Source organism: Carettochelys insculpta, chromosome 5 (genome assembly GCF_033958435.1).
Source record: "Carettochelys insculpta isolate YL-2023 chromosome 5, ASM3395843v1, whole genome shotgun sequence".
Classification (NCBI taxonomy): domain Eukaryota; kingdom Metazoa; phylum Chordata; order Testudines; family Carettochelyidae; genus Carettochelys; species Carettochelys insculpta.
Window position 1 is genome coordinate 60,691,881 of NC_134141.1, and position 27,740 is coordinate 60,719,620.

Genomic DNA, 27,740 nt, shown 5'->3' on the forward strand with positions numbered 1-27,740 from the left:
CCAAGAAAGTTTTTTTCTGCACTTTACAATTTACAGGGCTTTGTTTTAAACCCCTCCCCCATCCCACACACACCATCCTTAAGCCCCCAAAATCTTACCATGTCAGCAATAAAATGGACTGGAGAACTAATAAGTTCTGTTCTGCAGAGTTTTAGTTACTGTCATCCGTAAGAAGCCAAAAGCGGCTTTGGAAAGCAAAAGTTGCAGTGATTGCCACTCAGAGACCCATTCATTGTATGGGTCAGTGCATGTGTCACATTCAAAAAGTGCACCTAACTGTCGACCACGACTCTCTTCAGTGCGAGTGAGGGAGACAAGGTTGCCGCAATGTGCTGCAGGGAAAGATCCAAGCAGGACTTCACCCTGTAGCAGCTTGAAAAAAGCAGACAGGGAGCAAGACAAAACCACTGCTGACAAAAAGTGGACTCAGCATTAGACAAAACATGCTGCAGTGTGGAAAAAGCATGCTCATGAGAGTGCCTGACCGCTGTCAAGGAACAAACTGACATCTTGCGCTCCATGCTGGAACTGCAGAGGGACAAACCACAGGACTCATTATGGGGCTTCCTCACTCTGTTGCCCAGCCTCCCAGCAATATTGCCCAACTTCCACTTGTTGTGGGCCTGAACAGTGGGTGGGAGGGCAAGGTCACAGTCTCCTGGTCCACCTCCAGGAACTTTCCATGCTGCAAAAGTCTCACATTCCACCACACGTAATGCCAGGATTCCCCTTTTTCCTACTCCTTAACCCTCACCTCACTAAATAAAAAGAATATTCTTGTGAAAACCAATGTGTTTATTGGTTCACATGGGGTGGGGTGCAGTTGAAGGTGCTTTTATAAAGGTCAAGCACACATCACTGGGGGGGGAAGGGCTGTCAAGTACACATCAGCTATTTGTCAAAGCCTCTCTGGTCTTCATTGCTTCTGCATGTGTGCTGCTGAATACCCTCGTGTCCAGCTGGGCATAAGCACTGCCCAGGGCATCTGTCTCTGCAACCCAGATGGCATGAAGTTTTCCCCTTTGATTTGAAAATGTTAGGGAGAATACACCACGCTATAATTACTGGGGAGCTGGAATGGGGTGCAAGAGCAGTTGGCTTGAAAAGGTCCAAATGGGTCAAAAGACACCTGAATCTGGCTTTTAGACAGGCAAAAGCACATTCCACTGACATTCTGCATTTGTTCTGCCTGTAGCTGAAGAGCCCCTTGATGTGGTCCACGGTTCCTGTGTATGGGTTCATGAGCCAAGGGAGGAGAGGGGAAGCAGGGTTGCCTAGTATTACTACAGGCATCTCCATGTTGCCAATCTTGATTTTCTGGTCTCAGAAGAAAGCTCCATTGGGGACCTTTCTGTACAGACCTGAATTTCTAAGTGTGTGTGTGTGTTGTGCACCTCCCCCAACCATCCCACACAGAGGTCAGTGAAATGACTTTTTTGATCCACCATTGCCTGAAACACCATAGAGAAGTACCCCTTATGGTTTATGTATTCTGAGCCCAGGTGGACAGGGCCAGGATGAAAATGTGCATTCCTTCTATTGCCCCACCACAGTTAGGAAACCCCATGGCAGCAAAGCCGTCTATGTCCTGCACATTTCCCAGAGTATTGGTCTTCCGCATCAGATGAGCACATACTGCATTGGCTATCTGGATCACCGCGGCCTCCACTGTAGCTCTGCCTACCCCTAACTGATTCCCCACTGAGCGGTCGGTGTTGGGCACTGCAAACTTCCACAGAGCAATCACCACTTGCTTGTGAAGTGTTACAATAGGCCTCATTCTGGTATCACTGAGCTCCAGGGCGGGGTACAGCAAATCACAAAGTTCCATGAAAGCAGCCCTGCACATGTGGAAGTTCTGCAGCCACTGATGCTTATCCCACACCTCCAAAATGATGCGGTCCCACCAGCGTGTGCTGGTTTCACGTCTCCAGAACTGGCTGTGACACTACTGCATTTTTAAATTAAATGTGATCACTGTACTAGGTTTGCACCAAATCTTGTGCCAAGTGAGGTGTCCAATGAAAGCTGGTAATGCCCTGAAACTGTTTATATTACTCTTATATCTATATGATCTTTGTATGTAAAGTTATAGGTATTGCTTTTATGCCTGCATTAGAAATGTTTTAGCACTGAGATTCACAATAGAAGATGTGACCACCTCCCCAGTCAGATGACATTGGCTGAACAAAAGAGCAAAGACCAGATACCCAGATGTCAATTCTACATTTTATGGAAATGGACTGGAATGTGCTGCCTAACATAGCAACCAATGGCAAAGTGCCACATCAGGCCACCTGGTAGGTGACCCACCATGGCCTATGGAAGAAAAGAATTTTTCCTTCCACATGGCAAGCTGTAAGATGACCCTGGCAGTGACCATCTTTGCCTTCAGTCTTCATGAACTAAGCCTATGTGAACTGGGGTCCCATCCCTCACGAGGTGTATTTTGAGAGACTTTCAAGTTATCAGCATTTAACACCGCTGGCCTGCATTAATAGTTTTAACTGATGTATTTAATGTACCACTAACAATTTCTCCCTCACACCCTATTCTCTCTTTCTTTGTTAATAAACTTTTAGATTTTAGACTCTAAACAGCATGCTGTTTTGGGTAAGATCTATGTATATATTGACCTGGGGATGTGGCTGGTCACTTTGGGGGTTGAAAGATTCTGTGTGGATTTGGTGAAATAGGCTTTCATAGCCCCTCACCTCAGTAAGGAGGGTTACTGGTTTGGGCATTTGGAGCAGCTGGAGAATCTGGGGGTTTGCTTGTGTAGCTTCTAGCTGGCCAGTGCAGCTGGCAGAGCTATTTTTGTGGCTGGCTTGATTTGCCTTAGTGAGGAAGAAATCACAGCCTGGGCTATAAGTGGCCCAGTTTTCAGCAATTTGCCCAGGATTGGTTCTCTCAGCTGTGCCCCAGAACCCCTGGTAATATTACACTAGTGCTCCACTGCACGCAATACAGCCAGCAGCTCTGAATACCTGGTCTCCAATTCTTCATTATCATCTGAATCATCTTCCTCCACCTCGTCAATCTCATCCTCCCACTGGCTTTGTCTCATAAAATACTGCATGACAGTTCGGGAAGTGGCCATAACACACTGTGCGATGGTTTAAGCTGTTCAGGATCCATAATAGCACCATGAGCGGGGGCAGGATTTAAGTAAACAGCAAGAATTTACTTTGCTTCCCAAAGGCAGGGGGTGGGGTGAGAGCACTGCACCCTGGAAAAATGACAGCAGACACCCACAAGCACTTGTGGAGCATTTTTCCCCCTATAACACATTGGCACAAAACCCCAGAATTCAACAGGGCTGCAGGCACTGTGGGATAGGTACCTGCAATACATTGCTGATGCAGCTGAACCTGACTAATGCAACAGAGACACACTATGTCGACTTTCATGACATTTGCAGACATTCATCTTCGACTTTATAAAATCTAGCGATAAAAAGTTGACTTCAATAAATTTGACTTTATTTTGTAGAGTAGATGTAGCCTTAGTCAGGTTTTGGTGTGTCACCAAATCTAGGGAGTGCTAGCAAACTTCAAGAGATATACATCCATCTGACTGTGAAAGCGTTTTCACTGCAGTGAAAGCTGTGATGTCAAAATTCAAAGATCAGAGGGGTAGCAGAGTTAGTCTGTATCTTCAAAAACAAGAAGTTCTGTGGCACCTTAGACTCTCTCAGATATTTTGGAGCGTAAGCTTTCGTGGGCAAAGACCTGCTTCGTCAGAAGCATGATCAGATGCATTATGCATCTGATGAAGTGGGTCTTTGCCCACGAAAGCTTACACTCCAAAATATCTGAGAGAGTCTAAGGTGCCACAGGACTTCTTGTTTTTGAATATTCAAAGCATGCCTCAAGGTGACCTCTGATACGTGGAAGGGACAGTCATCCACACATTTAATACATATATAGTTGGACATTAGTAGTTATAATAGTAAATAAATGCAGCACCACCAAACATGGGGCTGACGTTGAATGAAACAAAAAGCTCTAACAGTGTTGAGCAGGGCCACCAACAGAGAAGGGGCTGTGGGGAGGGGCAGCTGTCTTGGGCCCAGTTATTTAAAAGGGCACAGGGCTCCCAGCTGCAACATCTGTTTTACTCTGTAAAGCAGGGGTTCTCAAACTGGGGATCATGCCTCTTCGGGTGTGGCGGGGGGGGTCACAAGCTTATTACATGGGGGAATGGAGAACTCTCAGATTCCCCCAACCCTCTTTTGCCTCCGGCATTTACAATAGTGTTAACTATTTTTTAAAGAAGTATTTTTAATTTATAAAGGGGGAGTCACACTCAAAGGCTTGCCATGAGAAAGGAGTCATAAAAAGTTTGAGAACCACTGGTACATTTTAGGAGATGGATGCTGCAGGAACCATGTAACTCCATACGTACTTTTATAAACTTCACAAGTCAGCTGAGCTGACTTGTCTTTTTGTCTTTTTGATCACAAGCTCTTTGGAACAGGAGCCATCTCGTCTTAAGTTTTGTGACAGGTGCTGCACAACCAGACTGCACTCTGACATCTGGGCAACACTGCACTAGAAATACTACAAAAATTGTTGACACGACATAGAATTTCCAGCCTTCACTATGTAAAAGGAGGTCAGATGGTGGAAATCACTCCCTCTCGTGGTCAGCCACAGCACAAAACTGTCCGTTCTCAAGCAATCTGTCAAATGGGCATTAACAAAAATCTCAAGCAACTGGGATGACACTGAACACTTAATCAGAAGAAAGTTTTATATAGTTCTCCTGCCTCAGTTTCTGCACAACTCTAATCTGAACTAAAAGGGTTCATCTCAGAAAATTTTCAACCAACCATTTTCACTGGAAAATGATTATTTGTAGAAATCAAATCTGTCTGTGGGATAGGATTGTTTATGATGAACATCCTGTGTGGAAAAAAAAAAAAAAAATCAGAAAAATTTTGAAATTGCTGATGGGTCTCCTGAATATCAAATAAAAATTTAAGTTATCATTATTAACTCTGCTGAGAGGGAAAAATCCTGAACCAAGGCCTTGACTTCCTCTTGCAATACTTTAAGGGATAGTCAAGCATAACTCACATTTAACCCTGTAAACCTGATATACCTAGTTATAATGATGCTGACACACAGACCTCTGCCTTTTCTAAGTACCCAAACACTGGTAACAAAGAGCCTTTAAACAATTTGTAGAGAACCTTAAAAATGATTGTATACAAGAAATGTTATATTCATAACAACAAAATGTCTGCAATACTAAGGTGAAAGATTCTACCAGTCTGTCTTGACACAAAAATCATTTGAGATGGAGACTGGAACTTCAATAAATATCTGAGTCAAAGTCAAAGATCAATATCCATGGTACACCCCTAACTGCTAAAGGTGACCTAAAAGCCTCTGTAAATGTACTCTTTCCTTCACACAGTCCTAAGTTTTTTTTATTGCTAAGCATAACAGCTTCCACAAGGAAGATGCGAAATTGGTAATGGAAGATAAAAGCACCTCTAACATAAGAAATAATTCAACCTACAAAAAAATTTGAGAACAAAGATTTAGGTTTGATGCTTTTATAATAGTGGTCTAAGTACTTAGAGGCTTCAATATACATAAAGCTGTGTCCTAAAGCTATGAGGAGACACAGGCTAGACAATGCCATGGGACAGTGGAGTAAGTGGTAGGTCACTGAATCATCATCATCGTAATCATACATATTAGAGCACAACAAGAAAAATATCAGAATTGCATAAGTAGTTCCACAAAATGCAAGGGATCAGACAGATAACTCACATGGGTCTTTTCCAAGCCTACTATTTCTAATTGAGAATGAAAATGTATGTTTCATTTATACATTTATGCACATTCAAAAAGTGAATATTCAGAAATACTGAAATTACACTCAATATTAATTTGCTGCTCTTCTCACTTTGAAAATATTTAAACACATTTTGACTAAGAAGATATACTAGAAAACAAATCATCTCTACTCTGTAGAGCAAATAGCTGTGAAAAGATCATCCACTGTATGCAGTATCCAATCACTTTCACTGTTTAGACAGTGTAACTATGCCAAAGTGAGCAAAGAGAAAAACAAAACCCAAACAGGAAAGCAGTCATTTGAACTGAATGACTGTTACCAAAACTAGATTCCAGTTCTCTGAAAAACTGCAACAAAATAGGGCAGATTGTAATTTAATTCATAACATGTCCAATGAATTATCTTCTTACCTAAATATTAATTTGGTGGGAAAGAGCTTTCTCTAAAGAAAACCGTATAATGTTTAACAGAAGTATGTTGTACTTTACACTATAATGGAAGTGATCTTTATTTTCAAACAGTTCAGAAAAAGGTAGGCTTTAAGTAGAAACACCAAGAAATATGGAATTTCCTTTATAAATAACACTTACCTGTATTAGGTCTAAAATGCCAAGTTCACTTTCTGAAGAATCCACACAGAACACAAAGTACAATGTAGCATAGTGTCGGTAGATTAGTTTGTTGTCTGATCCACCTATTAGTCTAAATGAAGAGATAAGCTAGGTCAGTGTCAAGACAAAATTTGCTGTTAATGCGTTTTTTCTTATTATAAACTTGTGACAACACAGTTTAAATTATGGAGGTTCTCTACTAATGGGTCAAGTGTTATCAACATTTGATGATGTAGTCTAAATTTAATGTAAAGGTATTTCTAAAACGAAAAAAGCCAAAAAAGACAAATGAGCATTACTAGTAAGAGGTCATTACTGCATATATACAATCAGTAAATAGCCTCGGAGACAGTAGTAAGCTCTCCAATGTATGCACGTACACATCAGAATTATGGTAAACAGTTCAACAAGGACACTTTCACTAAGATGCATGCTATTGTCACTCTGTGACATTCTAGCATGCATTGTGCAGATGATAAAGAATGTTACTCTGGTGGTCACACAGAATCACAGAATAGCAGCACTGGAAATGACCTAGAGAGGTCGTCAAGTCCAGTCTCCTGCACTCATGGCGGGACCAAGCATTATCTAGAGTCTCTAGACCAGGTTTTCCCAGACTTTATGTAGCTGGAACCCGTTTTTTTTTTTTCCAGTACCCGTTTTTGTGGTCCAAAAACATAAAATGCATGTAAAAAAACCAATGAATGAAAACTTAATATATTTCACTGTTTATTATTTATTCAGAACAACAACAACATCATAAATCTTGATATAAAATACTCAAGTGTCTAACTTATTGTTATTACCTTAACTAGGTGGGAAAATATGAAACGTACCAAATTAATAGGATTGTGCATGATAATTTGTATATTTTCTAAGGACTGGTATCGGGCTGTGGACCACGCTTTGGAAAACGCTGCTCTAGACCATCCTTGATTGGTGTTTATCTAACCTGCTCTTAAATAGCTCCAGTGATGGAGATTCCACAACCTCCCTAGGCAATTTAGTCCAGTGTTTAATCGCACAGTTCAGAAGCTTTTCCTAATGTCCAACCTAAACTCACTTGCTGCAAATTAAGCCCACTGCTTCCGTTCCTATCCTCAAAGGCAAAGGATACAAATTTTTCTCCCTTCTTCTTAGAACACTCTTAAGCACTTGAAAACTGCTATCATGTCCCATCTTCTCTTCCCTAAACAAGCCCAGTTCTTTCAGCCTTCCCTCATAGCTCATGTTCCCTAGACCTTTAATCATTCTTGTTGCTCATCTTGACTTTTCTCCAGTTTCTCTAGATCTTTCTTGAAATGTGGCGCCCAGAACTGGACACAATACTCCAACTGAGACCTAACCACTACAGAGTAGAGCAGAAGAATGACTTCTCATGTCTTACTCACCACACTCCTGTTAATGCATCCCAGAATCATGTTTGCTTTTTTAACTTTTTGGAATAGCATCACATTGTTGGCTCATATTTAGCTTGTGATCTACTATGATCCTAGATCCCTTTCTGCAGTACTCCTTCCTAGACAATCATTTTCCATTCTATATGCATGAAACTGATTGTTCCTTCCTAAGTGGAGTACTTGGCATTTGTCGTCCTTAAACTTCATCCTATTTACCTCAGATCATTTCCCCAGTTTGTGCAGATCATTTAGAATTCTGAACCTATCCTCCAAAGCAGTTACAACCCCTCCCAGCTTGGTATCATCTGCAAACTTAATAGGCATACTCTCTATGCCAATACCTAAGTTGTTGATGAAGATATTGAACAGAACTTGTCCCAAAACAGACCTTTGTGGAACTCCATTTGTTACACCCTTCCAGCATGATTGCAAACCATGAATAACTATTCTCAGAGAATGATTATACAGCCAGTTATGCACCAACATTATAGTAGCTGCACTTGTTATATTTGCCAAGTTTATTGATAATATGATCATGTGAAATCGTATCAAATGCCTTTCTAAAGTCTATGTATACCACATGCACCGCTTCTCCACTATCCACAAGACTTGTTATCCTATCAAAGAAAGCTATCAGATTGGTTAGACCTGATTTGTTCTGTACAAATCCATGATGGCCACTACCTATCACCTTGTATTCTTCCAGATATTTGCAGACGAATTCCTTAATTACTTGCTCCATTATCTTTCTTGGTGCAGAAATTAAACTGACTGGTCTGTAGTTCCCTGGGTTGTTCTAATTTCCCTTTCTATAGATGGGCTCTATATTTGCTTTTTCCAGTCTTCTGGAATCTCTCCTGACTTCCAGGACTTTTCAAAGATGCCAGCTAAAGGCTCTGATACCTCCTTTATCAGGTCCTTGAGTATTCTAAGATGCATTTCAGTGGGACCTGGTGACCTGCTGACATCTAACTTTTCTAAATAATTTTTAACTTGTTCTTTTTTTTAAATTTTACCTTCTAAACCTACCCCCTTCCCACTAGCATTCACTGTGTTAGGCATTCCTTCATTGTCAGATTTTGTGGTGAAGACTGAAACAAAGAAGTTATTAAGGACCTCTGCCATTTCCAAGTTTCCCAATATTGTTTCTCCCTCCTCATGGAGCAGTGGGCATACCTCGTACTTGGTCTTCCTCTTGCTTCTAATATATTTATAGAAAGTCTTCATGTTCTCCTTTATATCTCAAGATAGGCAAAGACACAAAATGACCTCAGACTTCCTCCTTGAGCCCCTGCATACCTGAATTGTTTGTTTAGATTCATCCTTTGTAATTTGTCCTAATTTCTACTTTTTAATCTGATTCCTTTTTTGATTTTGAGATAGTGCAACATCTCCCGGCTAAGCCATGTGGGTCTTTCATCTTACTTTCAATCTTTCCTATACAGCGGTATAGCTTGCTTCTGAGCCTTTAATAATGTCCCTTGAAAAACTGCCAATTCTCTTCAGTTGCTTTTCCTCTTAGTCTTGCTTCCCCTGCGACTTTACCTCCCAGCTTTCAGAGTTTACCAAAATCTGCCTTCCTGAAATCCATTGTCTCTATTTTGCTGGCCTCCCTTCTACCATTCCTTAGAATCATGAACTCAATGATTTCATGATCACTTTCTTCCAAGCTTCCTTCTACTTTCAAATTCTCAACCAGTTCCTCCCTATTTGTTAAAAATCAAATCTAGAATGACCTCCCCCTGGTAGCTTTTCCCACCTTCTGAAATAAAAAATTATCTTCAGTGCAGTCCAAGAACCTACAGAATAGTCTATTCCTCTCTGCGTTAGTTTCTCAATATATATCTGGATAGTTGAAATCCCCCATCACCAAAATATCCTGCCCTCAGGATGATTTTGTAAGTTGTTTAGAAAAAGCCTCATCCACCCTTTGGGAAGGTGGTCTGTAGTAGACCCCTAGCATGACATCACCCTTGGTTTTTTACCCATTTCAACCTAACCCAGAGACTCTCAATGCATCCATCTCCCGCATCCATCTACCCCCCAGTACAGGTGTGCACCTTTTTAATATCTAAGACAACTCCTCCTCCCCCTCTACCCCTTACTATCCTTCCTGCATCTTTCCTACATCCTTCTTGCCAAAGCATCTTTCTCAAGCCACAATGGGGAACCACTGAGAACAGTGGAAAAAATTTAAGTACACATGTATTGAAACTAGTGATTAGTACACATGCTCCACGGATATTCACTTACATCAAATTTATGGTTTAAGCGATAAACTAAATTAGAACATTTGTGCTACAGGATATCTTATAGTACAAGTAGTATGAGTGGACTGCAGCCAACAAGCTCGATTTCAATTTTAGAAGAGTTGCAGAAATTTCAGTTCATTATGTTTCTCCTTCCTTAAGTTAGTGAACTACAAAAGGAAGAGATATATTAAGTGACTTAATAGTGATATGCTTCAGCCTATCCTCTGTCCTCTCCCTGTAAAAGAAACTTAACTGCAAATAGCACAAGGCATGTATCTCTTCTCTGTAGGTTGTTAAAAACTTTATCTTAAGCAACAACATAGCTTAAGTATAAAAAGAAAACATTTTATGGCACACAGGTATATAGGAGGACTGTCAAGTGATTAAAAAAGTTAATCACGAGTAATCGAGCAATTAAAAAATTAATTGCAATTAATGGCAGTGTGGTTGTAAAACCCCATACAGATACACACACCAACTATACCTGCCTGCAACTACATCACTTACATCCTCATATAGAGACACACATCCCTTATACTCACAAGCCCTCCAATTACACCACAAACAGATAACTGTATCCTACTTACACACACACACACACACACACACACACACACCACCCAGACAGACATCCCCAACTAGACCTAGAGGTGCTGGAATTAGCAGTACTGGGGTGGGGTCTTGAAGTGGTTTCATTGTGTAAAGGATTTACAGATTGGTTCAATGACTCTCAGTACCTCCACTATGCAAGTTGTCACAGAACCCTCACTTACAGCTCCACACAGAGGCACGTACTCCCCACCTATGCCCCAACAGAGACACACCCCTGCTACTAAAGCCACACTTAGAGACTCATCCCCCCAACCTACAGCCCAATGCAGAGACACCCCCAATGCAGAGACATGAGCAAACACAGCCCCATGCAGAGACATGCACACACACACACACACAGAGACACAGCCCCATGCAGAGAAACCCACACACCCTACCTACAGCCCCACACAGAGACATGCGCACAGATACACATACCCCACACAGACAGACATAAACACACCCATACACTCAGTGCCTGCCACCCCCCATCCTTTGTCCAGCATGTTAATTGACAGCCCTTGTATATAGGTATTAAGCTGATGATTCTGCACATTGTGGAAAAAGCCATTAAAACCCCTCCTCACCTGGATTTACAGAAGAACTAACCAGATTCTAATGGAACATAAGTGTGTACAAAGAATTTTCTGTTCTTTATCTATCCATCAGAACTCTTAAGCCCCATTAGAACTTCTGTACTTTTCACACAACATCACACTAATAACTGAATATAGAAGTCCTCTGTTCCCAACGAGCTAAATTTAAGGAAAATACACACTTTTCTATGCAATGTGATTTCCAAGCAAATTAAAAAAAAAATTTTGCAATGTGAAGGTTGAAATTGAGTGCTTAATTTATCACAATTATCAAGGTATTGCAGTGCATTTCAAGTTATTTCACACTTTGCCAGAATTTCCACGTGCAGTACCTTAAAGTTATTGTTACTGTGGAAAGATATCTGCTGGTCAGAGTGCACCACAAACTAAGTAACAGTCACTAGAGTAACACTGCTGCAAAAACACATCATTCTGGGATGTATTAGCAGGGGTGTCATAAGGCAGACAAGTAGTAATTTGTCCACTTCACTGCTTACTCATTAGATCTAAACTGCAATATTATGTCCTGTTCTGGATGCCATATTTCAGGAAAGATAGATAAAGATAAATTGGAGTCCAGAGAAGAACATCAAAAATAATTAAAGCTTCCAGAAAATATGACCAGTGAAGAAAGACTGAAAAAATTGGGGTTTGGTCTGGAAGAGAGAAGACTCAGAGGGAACATAACAGCTTTCAAGTACCTAAAAGGTTGTTACAAGGAGGAGCAATCAAAGTTATTCTCCTTAACCTCTGACACGACAAGGAGCAATGTTGGATGTTAGGAGAAATTTCTTAACGGTCACAGAGGTTTGGCACCGAAATAAATTCCTAGGGAGGCTGTGGAATCTCTATTGCAGGAGATTTTTAAGAGCAAATTAAACATCTGTCAGGGATGGTCTAGATGATGTTGGTCCTGCCATGAGCGCAGGGGAGACTAGACTACATGACCACTTGAGGTCCCTTCCAGTACTATGATTATATTACAATTATGCCCAAAATGTGAAAATTGCTCCTCAGAGATATAGGAAGACAGACCCCAGGCTCTCCACCCCAAGAGCAGTGCAGCTAGTTAACTTGCGTTAAGTGTCTTAAGCAACCTAAAAGGTGACCAAAATCATGGCAGCTAGAACTACGTTAGTCATGATCTCTTTTCCTAGAAATTGTGTTTTTGTTAATACCTACATAATTTTAGTTTCAGCACTTCAAATCTTCTGTTAAGAAATGAGAACTCAACAAATATGCTCTAAAGATCACAAGGGGGAAAAATAAACCCTGAAAATTTTTACCTTTAAAAATATCAAAGTACCATATCAGGAATAACCCCTACAATCAAAACTATCAGCCACCTCAATGCACCAGAGGAAAACAGTCCACAGTTTTAAACAAAGGTCAAACAACTAATCTTTGTTTAAACATCAGGCTTAGAGGACACAACCACCCTAGGAAAAACAGCCATGTTCTTAAGCATCTTAGCTAAGCACACTTTACGTACAAAATCTTGTTTAGTGTAGACAGACCACGTTGTGCTGAGATACCTGCTAGATGGGCAAATCCTAGGGTTGACCATGGCCAGCAAACACATCTAGCTGTCTATAATGTGCAAAAAAGCCACTTTTAAAAATGTGTTTGCTAACTGTTCTTAAAACAACCATTTTTCTCAGTCCAGGCTTGCTCTACTTGGACTCTGGCAGAAAGGCAGTGGTATCACTAGGCCAGGAACCCTCTACTGACAGCCCACAGCAACCAAATATTAGGAGCTCAGGCCTAAGTACCCAGTAGAAGAGCTGATCCTGATTTCAACTTTTGCAATGATGTAGTGAAATAGTCGCTTATGCTGACCTCCAGGCTTTCGCTAGGCTATGAGAATACAGTTAGATGCCATTTACACTTCTATTTCTTTTTTCTGTATTGTATCTGAACTACGGACAGCTGTGTTACAACCACAGCCCCCAGTTCAGTTACAGGTGTAGATTAGACAAGAAAGAAGAAATATTTGGTTAAAGTTGGATTATGCCTTTGTAACATAAAATAGTTACAGCTACTTAACTGTAACAGTGTATTTAGAACAAAGATAAATGGAGACGGATGTTTGGTGCATTAGAAATACCTATATAGAAATAGTAACTAAATTCCTGCTCTAAAATACGGTATTCTTGAAGGTTCTCATAACATCCTTTGCTATTCATTAATATTCAAAATATTTCTGCTAAACTTTATACTTACAATCCTCCTTCTAGGAAATTACAAACATTTTCATCACGTTTGGATACCAAATGGAAAGTTTCTCTGATGATTTGTTGTTGTGTATCTTCACTCTATGAAAAAATGCATTTACTATCAGATGAAAGTGGATTAACAGTAGTAAATTACATTTATAGATTATAGTTTGCCCTGATAGCACTCTCCAGATAGCTTTGATGCCTTCTAATCAGTCACTCAAAGTCCAGACCCTCAATTTCTTGTAACACTACTTCGATCATCTTTATAAGTCTGTTATTAAGCTACATGTAATTGTTCTAAACTAGACTGAACAGAGAAAGCTGTTAAACAAGCAATGTTTTACTGCCCTCAAAAAACGACGCTTATTTCAAATTTCAGCCAAATTATTTTAAGACAAACCATCCCAGCTAACATTATTATAGGCTGAAAATTTATACCTGCATACTTTGGAAATTGATTTCCCATTACCAAGTGGATACCAGGGCTTAAAATATGACACATCTAAAGCTAGTCGTGCCCTGAGCCAAAACAATCATCCTCTCCTCATTTGGTCTCTCACTTGTCCAACTCCATCTTGCATGAGCCTGAAAGCTCTGGTTTTCTTATGACTGGACATGTTACCCACTTATTTTAACCCATTCTTCCCAAACAAATCAATCTATGCCATGCACTTCTTCCCTACAATAACACTGAGCCAACTTCAATTCATACAGTCCCCAGTAAGCTAATGCTGGTCAGCCAGCCACACAGTGACACCCTCCCCATAAGAGCCTTTTTTGTGGTAACTGGGGCCTCCGAAACACATCCACACATTTCTCCCACTGCAGACATACCTGCTCTGTGATGAATCTTCATCTACAATTAACTCTTGAGAACCATTACTTAGCTGATTGTTTTATCCAATTAACATGTGCCATTTAATTATATATTCAGCTTCATTAATCAAAAGATCACGTGGTACCAAGTCAAATGCCTTGCAGAAGTCTGAATATATTATGTCCACATAGTGCCTTTAGTAACAATTATAACATCATCAAAAATAAAACAAACCAGCAGTTTGTTTTGTTAGAATACAGACTAACATGGCTACCTCTCTGTTACTGATTATCAAAAATGTTAGTTTTACAGAATCTGTTTTCCAAAACCTATATTTATTTACACTAATTGCACTATCCTCTTAATTCTTATATCACATGCTCCATTATCTTGGCTGGGATTGATGTCAGGCTGATAGACCTATAATTACTTCAGTCATCATATTTACCCATTTTGGAAAATTGCCACAACATTAGCTTCCTTCCAATTTTCTGGAGATTTCTGGAATTCCTTGCTTTGGTGAGAGGAAAATTTGACAGATTCCCCTCTATAAATAAATTGAGCTCTAATTTGGTAGAGGATGGGGAGAGTCTGTACTGACTAACTTGGGTGATTTTTTTTTATTGGAAAATTGTACTCAAGTGGTTGCAGAAGGTAGGCCTATTATCAAAATTCTGAAGTGTGGAATAGATTCCTGAACAACTCTTAGATAAAGTCCCATTTACCCAGGCTTGCACTGGTAAACTAAAGATACTTCAAAAAAAATCATTTTATGTCACTCTCCACAAATCCCCCCAGTGGGGTATCTTACATGGGTTTTGAAATGGTACATCTTAGCATGAATCAATTATAAACTAAATCAATACACAGTTTTAAAACTGGTTTAACAGCATCTATTCAGGGGGTTACACTGCTTTAACTGAAAGCATGTGCCTTAAATTTCAAGTAGGTTCATGAAATATTAGAAGTTCCCTCTGAAATTGGATCATATTACAAGTTTTCAAACATGGATTTCAGGAAACAGAAAGCATCACCATGTAGGCAGAACACATTCTAACATTTCATTCAAATAAAGTCTCAATTACACAATGTAAAGTTTCCCTTCTCCTGCCAGGGAATGTTAAAAGAGCTGACAAAAACCTGCATTTGGCACATGATAGCCAACTTGGGCTCATGTGGCTCTTTCACTGATGTGGAGACTTTGGGGATCTGGTTGGAGGCTGGGCTCTAGACCCCTACATGAGGCAGGAGAGTCCCAGAATCTGAGTTCTGGAACAAAGCTGAAAATTTACACAAGAATGAAAGAGTCTCACAGCCTGAGCCCAAATCAGCTGCCACAGGCCAGGTGCAGGGTTTTCTTTGCTGTGCAGACAATCCTAAAGTCTTATGGAGGCTGAGAGTAAAGGCAGTCTTGCAGCATAATTCAGAAGCATCCAGTTTTCAACACTGTAGAGCAGCATTTCTTAAACTTTTTGAGACGAATATGTGGAACACCGATGAAAATCATCTTTCCAAAAAAAAAAACCAGCAACATACACAGCCAAAATAAAATGAAGCAATTTAATCAAGTATCACAGCAATTAAGTAACATACCCAGGCTTAACCCCTCTCAGACCCAAACCGACCCTGCACACCCAGGATTACCCTGTCTCACTCCACAAACCAGCCCCCAGGACTAACCCATCCATGGGGTTGTATGATAAGCCTATGCCAGGCGGCCATGTGTGCCCAGTAGAAGGAAAGCTAGTGGTGGTGCGCTGAGCCATGCTCACCGGAGGAGTGTGCCCACTCAGGCAGCATGACAAGTGAGGGGCTCGCTGCGGTTCCTTGCCCTGCCGCTGCTGAAATAATGGAACTAAATTCAGTTGGTTTAATGGCCAGATCCCTCCCACCGCCCTGCTGGCCTTTAAACCAATTAAATTTTTTCCTCCTGTTTCAGTGATGGCATGGCAGCAAGCTGCAGAGGAGAATTTTCTCATGGAACCCTTATTTTCACTTTGGGGAACCCCAGGGTTCCGCAGAACACCATTTGGGAAACACCATTATATCGGGTTTTAATAACAGAAAATATATACAGTCAGTGTAGGCTATCAAAAAAGTGTCAAATGCATACAGCACACCACTGGGTAGTTCACAGAATACCGGTATTCTGCAGAACATAGTTTAAGAAACACTGCTGTAGAGGACTTGTAATTTGGAAATCCTTTTCATTTAAATTGCTTACTTTCATTCATACATCTGTTGTTTGAATAAACTGTGGATTTTTGTCTTAATTCCAGTGCAATTCCTGTTGCTGTTATGTTGCACAGTACTACTGAAGACATGGAAAGCTAGATTTGCTTAGTGCACCTAGCTCCAGTTTCAAGTTTAGGATGAACTGCACTGGAGGCAGAGTGTGGCTTTCTTTACCTATATTAACAGTGTGCACCTACGCAGATACTTTGGTGTCTGGCATCACATGAAATCACATGTGTAGACAGACCTATACTTTCTGCGGAAATTAAATTGCACCTGTGGACAGCGCATTTTTTGTAAAAAAGAGGAGCCTGTACACAGCTATCCCCCACTCTCAGCGTTCCCGCACAGGGATGCCAGGGACCCCTACCCCCAGCCACATCCCTGGGGTTGGTGTTACCTGCGGAACTCCGTGCCCCAGCTAATTCCCAGTCCCAGAGCTGATGGGGTTCCCCCAGCCCAGGCCGGGTCCCTGAGGCTGTAGGTGCTAGTGGAGCTCCACAACCCAGCCAACTCCCAGCCTCGGGGCTGCGCCAGCGTTCCCGTGGCCCCGTGCGGGTCTCTGGGCTGGAGCTGCAGGCGGAGCCCTGCTCCCCAGCCAGCTCCCAGCCCTGACTGGGCCCCCAGGGCTGGAGCTGCTGCAGTTCCCTTGCCACTCAGCTGGCGATCCTGGCTTGAAGGTGCTGGTACAGCGTACCACACCATACCATGTTGTGGACCTGTTGTTACATAAATTAAAACTAAAACACCTAGACTTATTACAGTTCCTCAGGCATGCTAAACAATAGAAAGAAATGGTGACCTGGGGGTAGGGAACCTTTTTTGGACTGGAGGCCAACAGGCCACAGATAAATCAGACAGGGGCCACACAATGGGATGCAAATCACAAAACACCACATTTAGATGGTCCCTGGCTTAAAAAAGAAAAAAGAAAAATTGAACAAAACAGACCCTGCGCTCATTCCCCTCAGGCAAAAAATCCTACTTAACAGGATGGGACAAGTTATGCCAAGTGGGAACAATTCCACTATCCTTCAGTTCTTTGGACAAAGGCAGCTCTGGAAAAGGCAAGCAACCACAAAGACACCACTTTTCCCAGAGCTACTCTGGGAACAACAGGGACGGACAATAGTTAAGAGACATATTTAAAATAAAAGTGATGAAATAGATCTTAAGATGGGAAAGAGAAAATGAAACAATTCACATCTAAGCAATTACAATCCCAGTAGTAATCAGCAGAAAAGTGGCAAAGGAAAGTAAGAAAAATCTCTTTCCTAAAAGTTCTGAAATCCCCCATTTGAAATTGGGAAGATGAAAGGGACACACATACACACAATGAAATTAAAGTCTTGCAGACATGGCCAGCCTGAAACCCTTTGCATGAATTTTACTTTGAAATAGTAAATCAAGATAATTGGCTTTCTGGCTCACAGATGTTAACAAAGAAGAGTAGGCTTCTTGACTCAAGTTATTGTTTCTCCAACTTCTCTTTCCAGGAGAGAGGATGAAATTCTGTCAGAGAGAGTGTTTTGTGCCAGCCATGTTTTCATTTATTAAACACTGGCTCATTGGTATGCACTACCACAGTGGTGAATTTTGCAGATAGATCCAAAATAAAACATTTTTACCAGTAAATGAATTAGTCATGCAAACCTGAAAAATGCAATCTTTTTGTATTTGACTGATTAGCCATAAACATGAAAACTAAAATTCTTCCCATTGGTACTATGTTTAATATCTATATTTATGTAATTTTTGATGAAGACAAGAGTTCTTGTGTATTTTTCTACATCCAATGGTAACTCCACAGGATTTACTGGGAAATACAGCACACAGCTGAAAAATTATCCGTTAATGATTAGTTTTATCCTGTGTTACTTCTTTTGTTTTGCTGACTAATTCCAGATCATGCCTACAGTGATACTTCCTGACTTGAAAGCACATATTTACATACAATTTTACACACAAGTCACTTTCAGCTGGTATGAATTTCACTTTCTCCCAGATTGAAAAAAACTAATAAAATAAAAAAACAAACATACTTAAAACCATCCTGGTTTAATCATGTACTCAGAATGAATTGGCATTGCTGAGAATCTCAGTATTGGTAACACATGACTTTGGCTATTTTAAACTGGAGGTGCCATTGTCTACTGTGTTGTAGATGCAGCTCTAAGGTCAGGACCACATTCTGGATATGTCAGATGTGAAATGATTTTTGCCATTATATTTATAACATTTTATGTCTGCTACACAGGGGTAGTACGTGGGAGTTCACAAGGAATCGCATGCACCTCCCCAGGATCCGACACCAGGAATGCTGTGCCACTCGTAGGGGGCATGGGGATGTTCCCACCTCTGCCCTGGAGCCATGCAGGCTGAGAACAGTGCAAGCTAAAGCAACTCCAGATGCCTTCAAGCCACAGCACTCTGGGGGAAGGATGGGACCACACACACACACTCAGAAGAAGCATGGAGCAGGTGTGACCAGAACATGGGTGTGAAAGGGGAAGGCTTGGTGCAGAGCACGTGGTTGATTCACCCCAGATGTCCTCTCACCCATCACCACTGCCACTATGGCTCTATTTATACCAGCATGAAAATGCCTTATCCTGGTATAATTTCCCTTCCAAATTAGAATAAACCAAACCCTTTTAAACACCGTAATACCCATTTAAGTCAAGCAAGAAGACTTCCTAGTACACACAAGCCCTCAAATCAGACATGAGACCCCAACCCACAGCCCTAGAGCACACCAACTGCCTAAGCACACCGCACGCTCTCCCCCACAGCTAACCACCTAACAAGGAGAAGTCACCGCCCATCCTGCAAGGAGACTGCACCAGCCACTCGCACTCGTGGCTCAGACCAGGTAGCCCAGTCTTACAGGGAACAGATAAGCTCATCACATCAGTAAGCGCTGCGAAGGGGGCGGAGCGACATACAGCCACCTCTCAGCTCGGCTCCCCCAGGCCTGCAAGGGAAAACTGCACTGTCCCCCAGCACAGGGGCTGCCCCCAACGTCCCGGCCCGCTGTCCTGCCCTCGCCTCGCTCCTGCCCCTCCCCACTCGCCTCGCAACAGCCTACTGAGGCCAAGGGCTGCCCCGCTCTACCCGCCTGGCTAACCTCAGCGACCCCGTCTCCTCCGTCCCCCGCCCCGGCCCGCTCCCGTCTCCTCCCCATCTCCCGTACATAGCGCTGGTAGAACTTGGAGAGCCGGGGTTTGCCGTGGTTGTTGAAGATGAGGATCGCTTTGATCATGGTGAGGCGGCGGGCGTAGGCCGCTGAGCCGGCCGGGTCGCTGCGAACTCTGCCCCTCCCACCTCACACTGGCCACGGCCCGCCGCACTATTCCTGCCCGGAGCGGAAACGGAACCGTCCCGTTACCCACGCGACGCCGAATAACCTGACAAGGAGACGGAGCGGCTCATTCGCCACAGGGCAGAAAGGCCGTCGGTCACGTGCTCTCCTCGCCGCGCACCCTCCCCCCCCGCGTTAATATGGGGTCTTAGTCAACGTCACTTCCGCCCGTAGTTGCTTGTCGGCAGCATGGCGGAAGTAGGGGAGCGGCTATCATTCTCTCCAGAGGATGGTGGCGGAGGCGAGTGCGTCGAAGAGCCCGCGGCCGGGGGCGCTGCGGTGGGGGCTGCCGAGCCAGCTCCCGCTTCAGCCGGCTCCCCGGTGACCGAGGAACCCGCCGAGGACACCAAGAAGAAAAGTAAAAGGAATTCTTGTCTTGGGGGCGGGGCGAGAACGGGCGTTCGCGCTGAGTGCCGGGCGCGTGGGCCAATGGGCCGCCTCCTTCAGTTAGCTCACCCAATTGGGAAAAGGCAGGGGACAGATCGTGTGCCGGGGCGGGCGCGTTGGTATCTCCCGGCTGCGGGGGCCCCGGGATAACGGCAACCTCGGGTCCGGTGTGGAGGTTGTGCTAGGGGCGCAGCCGCGTTCCTCGAGGCGAGCCCCACCCCCCGGGCCTGCGGCTCACGGCCAACGCGAGCAGCGTATTCCTCGGGCCGGTTCCCGCTCGGCTCCGTAGGCTCTGGTTCCCTTGGCTGCCCCGCTCAGACGGCTTCTACCCTCGCCCCCTCCCGTCGGAGGTGGCATGGTAATGGGGCAATTCGTAGCAGCTTAATGAGGTGTTAATGTGCATATTCAGCGCCTCATTAGCATAATAGTGGTCACGTGAGTTTCAAAGTACAGGCTTGGAATTGCAGGTTGACACTGTAGGTGGGGGCAGCTTGGAAATAAGTGCCCTACTTCGACATTGCCTTTATTCCACAAAAATAGCTCAGAGTCTAGCTTCAGTCTTTGCTCTTCTCCAGTTGACATCCTGCTGAAGGCTGTGGGGGACACGCCCATCATGAAGACCAAGAAGTGGGCTGTGGAAAGGACCCGCACCATCCAGGGGCTCATTGACTTCATCAAGAAGTTCCTCAAGCTGATGGCCTCAGAGCAGCTGGTATGTGCCTCCCTGGGTCAGTCACTGAACCAGCCCAGCAAAGGTGTGGCGGGCATGAGGTTGCTTGGTATCATGGAGATGTGCTAGGGTAACCCACAGGGTAGCATGTAGGTGGGGGAAGTGCAGGAGATGAGCTGGTGAGGCTGTAGTCAGTACTGGCATCCTGTTGCTTGCTTCTTAATTGCTTAAGCTTCTGCTTGGTGTGGTGATACTCTAATGCTCCAAGGGGAACCTGAGAACAACAGGGACTTGTGCATCCCGACTGTGGGGCTTATACATACCTGGCATTGCTGATTAGTAACGGAGAGAAAGCCGTGCAAGTCTACCTACTATCAAAACAAAAAAAAGCAGTAAAGTAGCGCTTTAAGGACCAACAAAATAATTCATTAGGCGATGAGCTTTTGTGGGATAGACCCACTTCTTCAGATCATAGCCATACCAAAGCAGACTCCATATTTAAGGCACAGAGAACCAAAAATAGTAATCAGGGTTGACAAATCAGAAAACAAATTATCACAGTGAGCAAATCCCGGGATGCAAATTTTCTGGGACCCTATAGGGGCTCTTTTGCATACTTGGCTTAATCTAATTCTTGACTTCCTTCCCCCCCAGCCCCTCTGCTCTCTGATTTGCTCACTTTGATAATTTTTTTTCTGATTTGTCAACCTTGATTACTATTTTTGGTTCTCTATGGCTATGTCTACACTAGCCAAAAACTTCAAAATGGCCATGCAAATGGCCATTTTGAAGTTTATTAATGAAGCGCTGAAATACATATTCAGATGTATGAGCAGATGGGAATAAGGGGACTTCAAAGTACCCGGGGTCCTTTCAAAAACGAGCCCCGTCTGGACGAGCATCAATTTTGAAGTGCCGCGGCCGCCCGCATGCTAATGAGGCGCTGAATATGTATTTCAGTGCTTCATTAATAAACTTCGAAATGGCCATTTGCATGGCCATTTTGAAGTTTTTGGCTAGTGTAGACACGGCCTATGGGTTAAATATTGAGTCTGTTCTGGTGTGGCTATGGTCTGAAGAAGTGGGTCTGTCCCACGAAAGCTCACCTAATAAATTATTTTGTTCATCTTTAAAGTGCTGCTTTACTGCTTTTTTTGTTTTTCTGGCATTGCTGGGTTAGCATTACCCCACAGGGCAGATGCAGCTTGCATTGAGGCAAGGGGTTTCTCCTCAGTATAGCAAGACTAGTTCTAAAAACTGTTAACTATTTTCCATTGTCAATGACTACATCTACATTGGGGTTAGGTTAGCTTTGCACAAACTCAGCTGTCTAACAGGGGTTGAAATATGTATGTAATAAAACAGAAAAAACAATGCATCATTTGTAGTACATGCAGGGGAAAAATCTCAAATCTTATTTTTAAATAAAAGCTATTGCATTTTCTGTATGCACTTGTATAATACCTAGTAGAGTGGTTACCAAGCTCTTCAGTAACACAGCATGCTACAATGAGACAAACGAATCCATGGCACAACCACTTTTTACTTGTAGGGGAGGGATGAGCATTTAAACTGTGTCTCAAATCCAACATGATCCTGCCCTCCACCCCCCTTGCCACATTAAGGAGTTGTCTCCCTGTGTGAAAAGAGCTGCTGTGAGGAGAAGCTGACAGTCCCCACACTGACTGGTACTGAGGCAGCCTTGCTGCTTGAATCCCAGTTGGCCCAGGGCTGTCAATCTGTCCCTCCACCCCGCCCCCCCATCACTCTCTCCCCAGTGGCTCTGCAAAGAGCAGTGGTAAGGAGAAAGTGACAGAATTTCATGGCACGCTTGGCTAGTTCTCACAGCACACCAGTATGTCGGGGCACACCAGTTGAAAATCACTGAACTAGTACCCTAAGGTCTATGAGTAGGGCTCCTAGACTCTATGGGTGTGTCTACACAGCAAAATTATTTTGGAATAATGGCTGCTATTCCGAAATTACTGTGCGAATATCTACACAACAAAACCGGTAATTTGAAATAGTGGATGGCTTATTCAGAAATAACATTGCTGTGTAGACATTGCATGTTTCAGATTAGAGTGCTTCCAGGGTCTCTAATCCGAAAGAAGGCTCAATTGTGTATAGATACGCAATTTTGGAATACATTTTGCTTATTTTGGGGTTTCCCTGTAGTGTGGAGCTGTTATTCCAGAATAGTTTATTTTGGAATAACTCTGGAATATGTTGTTCTGGGGTAAATCTATAGTGTAGACATACCCTTTGGTAATACAACTGTTGAATAATAACATAGATACAAATATAAAAATACTAGCGGTATCAGACATTCCTCTTCCCCTGAATGTCAGTTCCTGGTTTTCTTTTAAAACACTTAGAAGTTGTCAGCATTTAATGTCTTAGAGAATAGCTAACTACGATTTTCACTGTTGGATTACTACAGGGGTTCTCAAACTTTATTGTATTGTGACCCCTTTTGACAACAAAAGTTGCTAGACAATGGCAGGATGGGAACAGAAGCCTGAGCCCACAAGTTGGTGGGAAAGGGGCACAAAGCCAAAGAGCTTCAGCCTTGGGTGGCAGGCTTGTAACCTGTCTCACCCTTCAGGGATGAAGCCCTCCATCTTTGACTTTAGCCTTGGGAGGTGGAGCTTGGACTTCAACTTCACACCCAAGAAATTGGGCTTCAGCAAGTCTAACACCAGCCCTGGTGACTCCTGTTAAATGGGGTAGTGAGTCCCAACCCATATATAAGAACCATGAGATTAGGATATTAAAGACCTCCTCACTTTTCCATTTATTTCTTTCCTTTCCTACCCTAGTCAGCAGATCCTCCTCATGTGTTTTCCAGCTCCATACTGACCCTTAGAAAGAGATTCTGATCATAAGATTTCTAGAGTTCCTTTGGGACTGTTGTGTGGCTATCTCAAACTTCTATAGCAACTGGCTGAACTTTTGCCTCAGGTTCTGAGGCTTTCTTTTGCTAGTATTTAATTATGCTAATTTATTATCCTATTTTAATAAATGTGAGCAATGTGTTTGAAAAATAGGGTAAGTGTCTATAGGTATAATTTTATGCAAGAAATTTTGCAGTAGACAGAAAGTCTTGGTATTGGATATTCAAAGAGCAAAGACCAGGCAGTTAGTTTGATGGCAGCGGGGGAGATAAGTCCTTGATTGCAATCAAGCACTTATCTTCCATGCTGCTTTTGGGCTAATGATCTGGTCTTAGAGTTCAGATGCTGTGGAAGTGGCGGGTGTCTAGCATTCCAACAAAGATCCCTGTTGGTCAGTTGAGGAATAGAATTAATAGGTTGCACCTCCTGGTCTGGCTCCCTCGGGACTTGAGCTGCCCTGGATGAGGGATTTTGACAGACCAGAGGAGGTAAATGCCTTGGGGCTCCCCTCTTGGTCACCAGCCCAAGCCACGTTTCTGATAGCACTTGCAGCAACCTCGGACCAGGGATGCTGGCTTCCAGGTCTGTGGGTGCCATCTTCTTGGTCCCAGCTGAGGTTTCCTAGCCCTAGCAGGCACAGCTCTGCTGGTCCCCAGCCCCACTACGCTCCAGCCATCTCCCAGCCACATGGCCACTGCTTCCCAGCCAGCTTCCTGATGGCTATCTGGCCAGCCGACACTCCACGGCCAGCTACCTGACGCTGTGTTTCCACAGCTGGCTTCCCACTGGCTTCCCAGCCTTGTGGGTTCTGGGCTGGGTCCCTTGCAATGCCACTCCCCAGCAGCAGAGCTCCGGTGATCACCACGGGATCCCCAGTCACCGGCCTGCCAGCTTCTGCTCCACAGCATATCAAGCAGTGGCTTGGAGGGAGTGCTGGCAGGTAGTATGTTAACAAGTCAGAGCCCTGTGCTCCAGAGGGGGCTCTGCACCCCCCTCCCCTCACCTGCTACAGCAGGGCTGGCGGTGGCTCCAGCTCTGGCCCCAGCCCCTGCCCCACTGATGCAGGTCCAGCCTCAGCCCTAGACTCTCTGGTCCTATAAGATCGTTGGTCCTGCCAGACCACAGATGTCGGTGGATGAGTGTACTGGATTTAAGAGGTTGAACTTCTACCTCTCTACTTAAAGAATGGTGGCTCTAATGCAGAACTCTGAATGTGTAAAGTGAGGTAAACATGGGGAACAGAAGGTAGCCTTCACCCTGTAACTGGCAGGCATCGGGTCAAAGAAGTGCTGCTCATGAAAAGGAAGATAACTCAGCACATGGATTTTTTTCTTCTTGTTTTCTTCCCTTACAGTTTATATATGTGAATCAGTCTTTTGCTCCTTCTCCAGATCAAGAAGTTGGGACGCTCTATGAGGTAACTTTAGTTTTGAATATTGTTCTTTCTTAATATTCGTGTAGTAAAAACCGTTTTATATCCTTGTCTGCCTCTTTAAATCTGCTCTATGCTTGCTGTGCCCAGGATGATGACATCATTAATTTGTCATAAAATTGTGCATATTACATAAACATATAGCTGGCCCCAGCAGGGCATGCTGGTTAACCAAGTGTGCCAGTTAGCCTAAGTGCCTGATAACACGGCATTTACTGTATTAATAACAGTTGATACTTTTTTCCCATGATGCACTTGTCTAATAGTGATAGTTTAATTTTGCAAATGGACTGCTTCATTGTTAAACTAACCCCTTGTTGCTTCTCTCTATCTCTACTCCCTTTTTCCCCCTCTTATAGTGTTTTGGAAGTGATGGCAAACTTGTACTACATTACTGCAAATCTCAAGCATGGGGATGAATGGTAAGCAGCCACTGATGCATAGCACTGGCCTTCAGAAAGGGAAAGGAATCTGATGATCTTCAGAAATAATGTCCGTGGACAAGATGAAAAGAATTTTGCATTACTGCCAATTAATTTATTTTGTTCTGTGCATTATCTACAAAATAATGCAGATGACTTGCATAAAAGAAGAGCTGCACACTTATGTGACTGAGTAGCCTTTCTTCCATGTGTCATTGTGGTATGGAAACGATTTTATATGTGCCATCTGGGATTCAGCTTACTTCTGACATTATGTTCATATCTACTAGGTGCATTGTGTAATCTCTTACCTGTTGTGAAGTCTTTACTGTGAACATGTTCAATCTCATGTATACCTCACTTCAGGCAAGCATTTTATAGCATTTGTCTCAGAAGTAACATGTATAAACCATTGCAGGCAAGGTAAAAAGTGTGTTGTCATATCCTGTTCTGTCCCATACCTTGAGCTATATGAGTGTCTGATGCAACTGCATTTCCTGAACTACATTTTAATAAAATGTCTTTATATTTTCTTTTAGCAGTGGCAGTAGCTTTTTCCTAGTTGTTTGGTATTTTCAGTTACAATATGCTTGAAAAATGCCTCTCACCCACCAGTAACAGCAGAAAGAGTGACCCAGCTCTTGACTTCTTCAGTTCCATGGAAACAGATTTTGGATGGCTAACCCCAACCATAAGTGTTTTCGCTTGCACTCCTGGTCTCCTGCTTCAACTGCTGTATAGTCACTTCCATCAAGAGACATGGAACACCACTTTGGGACATTTTAACAACTGTCGAAGTAATCGCAGGAAGTGGTGCTCCTGATGAGGACTTGCTACTACCTTAATGAAAGAAGGATACTGAGTCTTTCTCATGCATGGGCTGACACCTCTTGTGTGTAGGAAAGGAGGCATGTTTTGGGAAGGGCAAAGGTTTAATGAGGTTCATCTAGCAAATCACTTCATCTTTTAACATGAAGTACTAAAGAATTGTCACCAGCCTGCTTAATCTATTCATATGTACTTTGTATGTGGGTGCATTCAAATAATATGCTATCTAGAAGTGTGGCTACTTTGTGTGTACACATAATTTTTCTGTTAAGGGATGTTTTCATAAGCTGTGTTTGGGTGGCTTTTATGTTGAAAACTAAGAGCTAAAATTAAAGAATTTTGATAAGTTTCAACCGACTGTAATTCATGCAAATTTGTTGTGTTTAAGTGCCTGTATTTAGAAATCTGAATTATGAATAAATGTGATCTGAATCTGTTTCCAAATGAATTGATGATTGCCATATTTTTAGAAAAGTGATTCACACATGGTTATAATTCACTATTTGTGAAGTGGGAAGAAGGAAATAGCTCAGTGGTTAGAGAATTGGCCTTGTAAACCCAGGTTGTGAGCTCAACCCTTGAGGGTGCCCTTCAAGGGTCTGGAGCATGTTAGATGGGGGGAAACCTTTCAGGGATAGTAACAGGTCCTCACAGCAGGACCTATCACAAGGGGTTGCCTCCGACGGTGGGAGAGATCGTCGCATCTCACTGGACAGTCACCACCCACCTCAAGCTGGGCAGCCCCCAGCCAATAGGGTACTGTCCCGCCACAGTTCACCTGCCTCACTGGGTGCGTGAGGCTTAAGGTTCCCAAACCTGACAAGCGACCTGAAAGCTGAGCACCAGGCAAACCAATAAGAAAAGCAACAAGAAAAGGAAACCATCGAAGTTTTAAGCTTGCTTGCTGGAATGTGCGGACCATGCTGACAGGTCTGACTGAAGATCTTCAGGACATCAGCGACACCCGAAAGACTGCTGTCATCAATGAGGAACTGAAGAGGCTCCAAGTTGACATTGCTGCTCTGCAAGAGACATGTCTCACAGATTCGGGATCTCTAAAGGAAAAGGACTACACCTTTTTCTGGCAGGGTAAAGCCCGAGAAGAATCCAGGGAGCGTGGTGTTGGCTTTGCCATCAGAAACACCCTTCTATAAATGGTGGAATTAGTCATGGGCGGTTCAGAAAGACTCCTTCAGGTCATACTTCAA

The 27,740-nt window shown here is 43.1% G+C and overlaps 3 protein-coding genes across 5 annotated transcripts in view; 2 read left to right on the forward strand and 1 right to left on the reverse strand.

Moving 5' to 3' along the window:
• Window positions 1-20,022, reverse strand: part of AP3S1 (adaptor related protein complex 3 subunit sigma 1) — a 56,744-nt gene extending 36,722 nt beyond the window's left edge. Inside the window, exons 1-3 of one of the 2 annotated variants that reach the window (XM_074995187.1) lie at window positions 19,729-20,020; window positions 13,488-13,579; window positions 6,405-6,516 (exon numbers count right to left, since the gene is read on the reverse strand). In XM_074995187.1, the coding sequence (XP_074851288.1) occupies window positions 6,405-6,516; window positions 13,488-13,579; window positions 19,729-19,797 (273 nt within the window). In that variant the 5' untranslated portion in view covers window positions 19,798-20,020. Of the gene's footprint in view, window positions 1-6,404; window positions 6,517-13,487; window positions 13,580-19,728 lie in introns of both variants that reach the window. The other variant, XM_074995189.1, reaches the window with a different exon arrangement.
• The window catches only part of TMED7 (transmembrane p24 trafficking protein 7), a 304,389-nt gene that overhangs the window by 172,431 nt on the left and 104,218 nt on the right, over window positions 1-27,740 (forward strand). The window lies entirely within an intron of this gene.
• ATG12 (autophagy related 12) lies at window positions 20,058-27,009 on the forward strand. Of its 2 annotated transcripts, XM_074995191.1 has the most exons (5): window positions 20,058-20,254; window positions 20,859-20,995; window positions 25,205-25,267; window positions 25,642-25,704; window positions 26,244-27,009. In XM_074995191.1, the coding sequence occupies exons 1-4, from the start codon at window positions 20,086-20,088 to the stop codon at window positions 25,699-25,701; spliced, it is 429 nt and encodes a 142-aa protein (XP_074851292.1). In that variant the 5' UTR covers window positions 20,058-20,085; the 3' UTR covers window positions 25,702-25,704; window positions 26,244-27,009. The 2 variants fall into 2 exon arrangements, with proteins under 2 accessions (XP_074851292.1, XP_074851291.1); XM_074995190.1 differs by having other exon boundaries at window positions 25,642-27,007.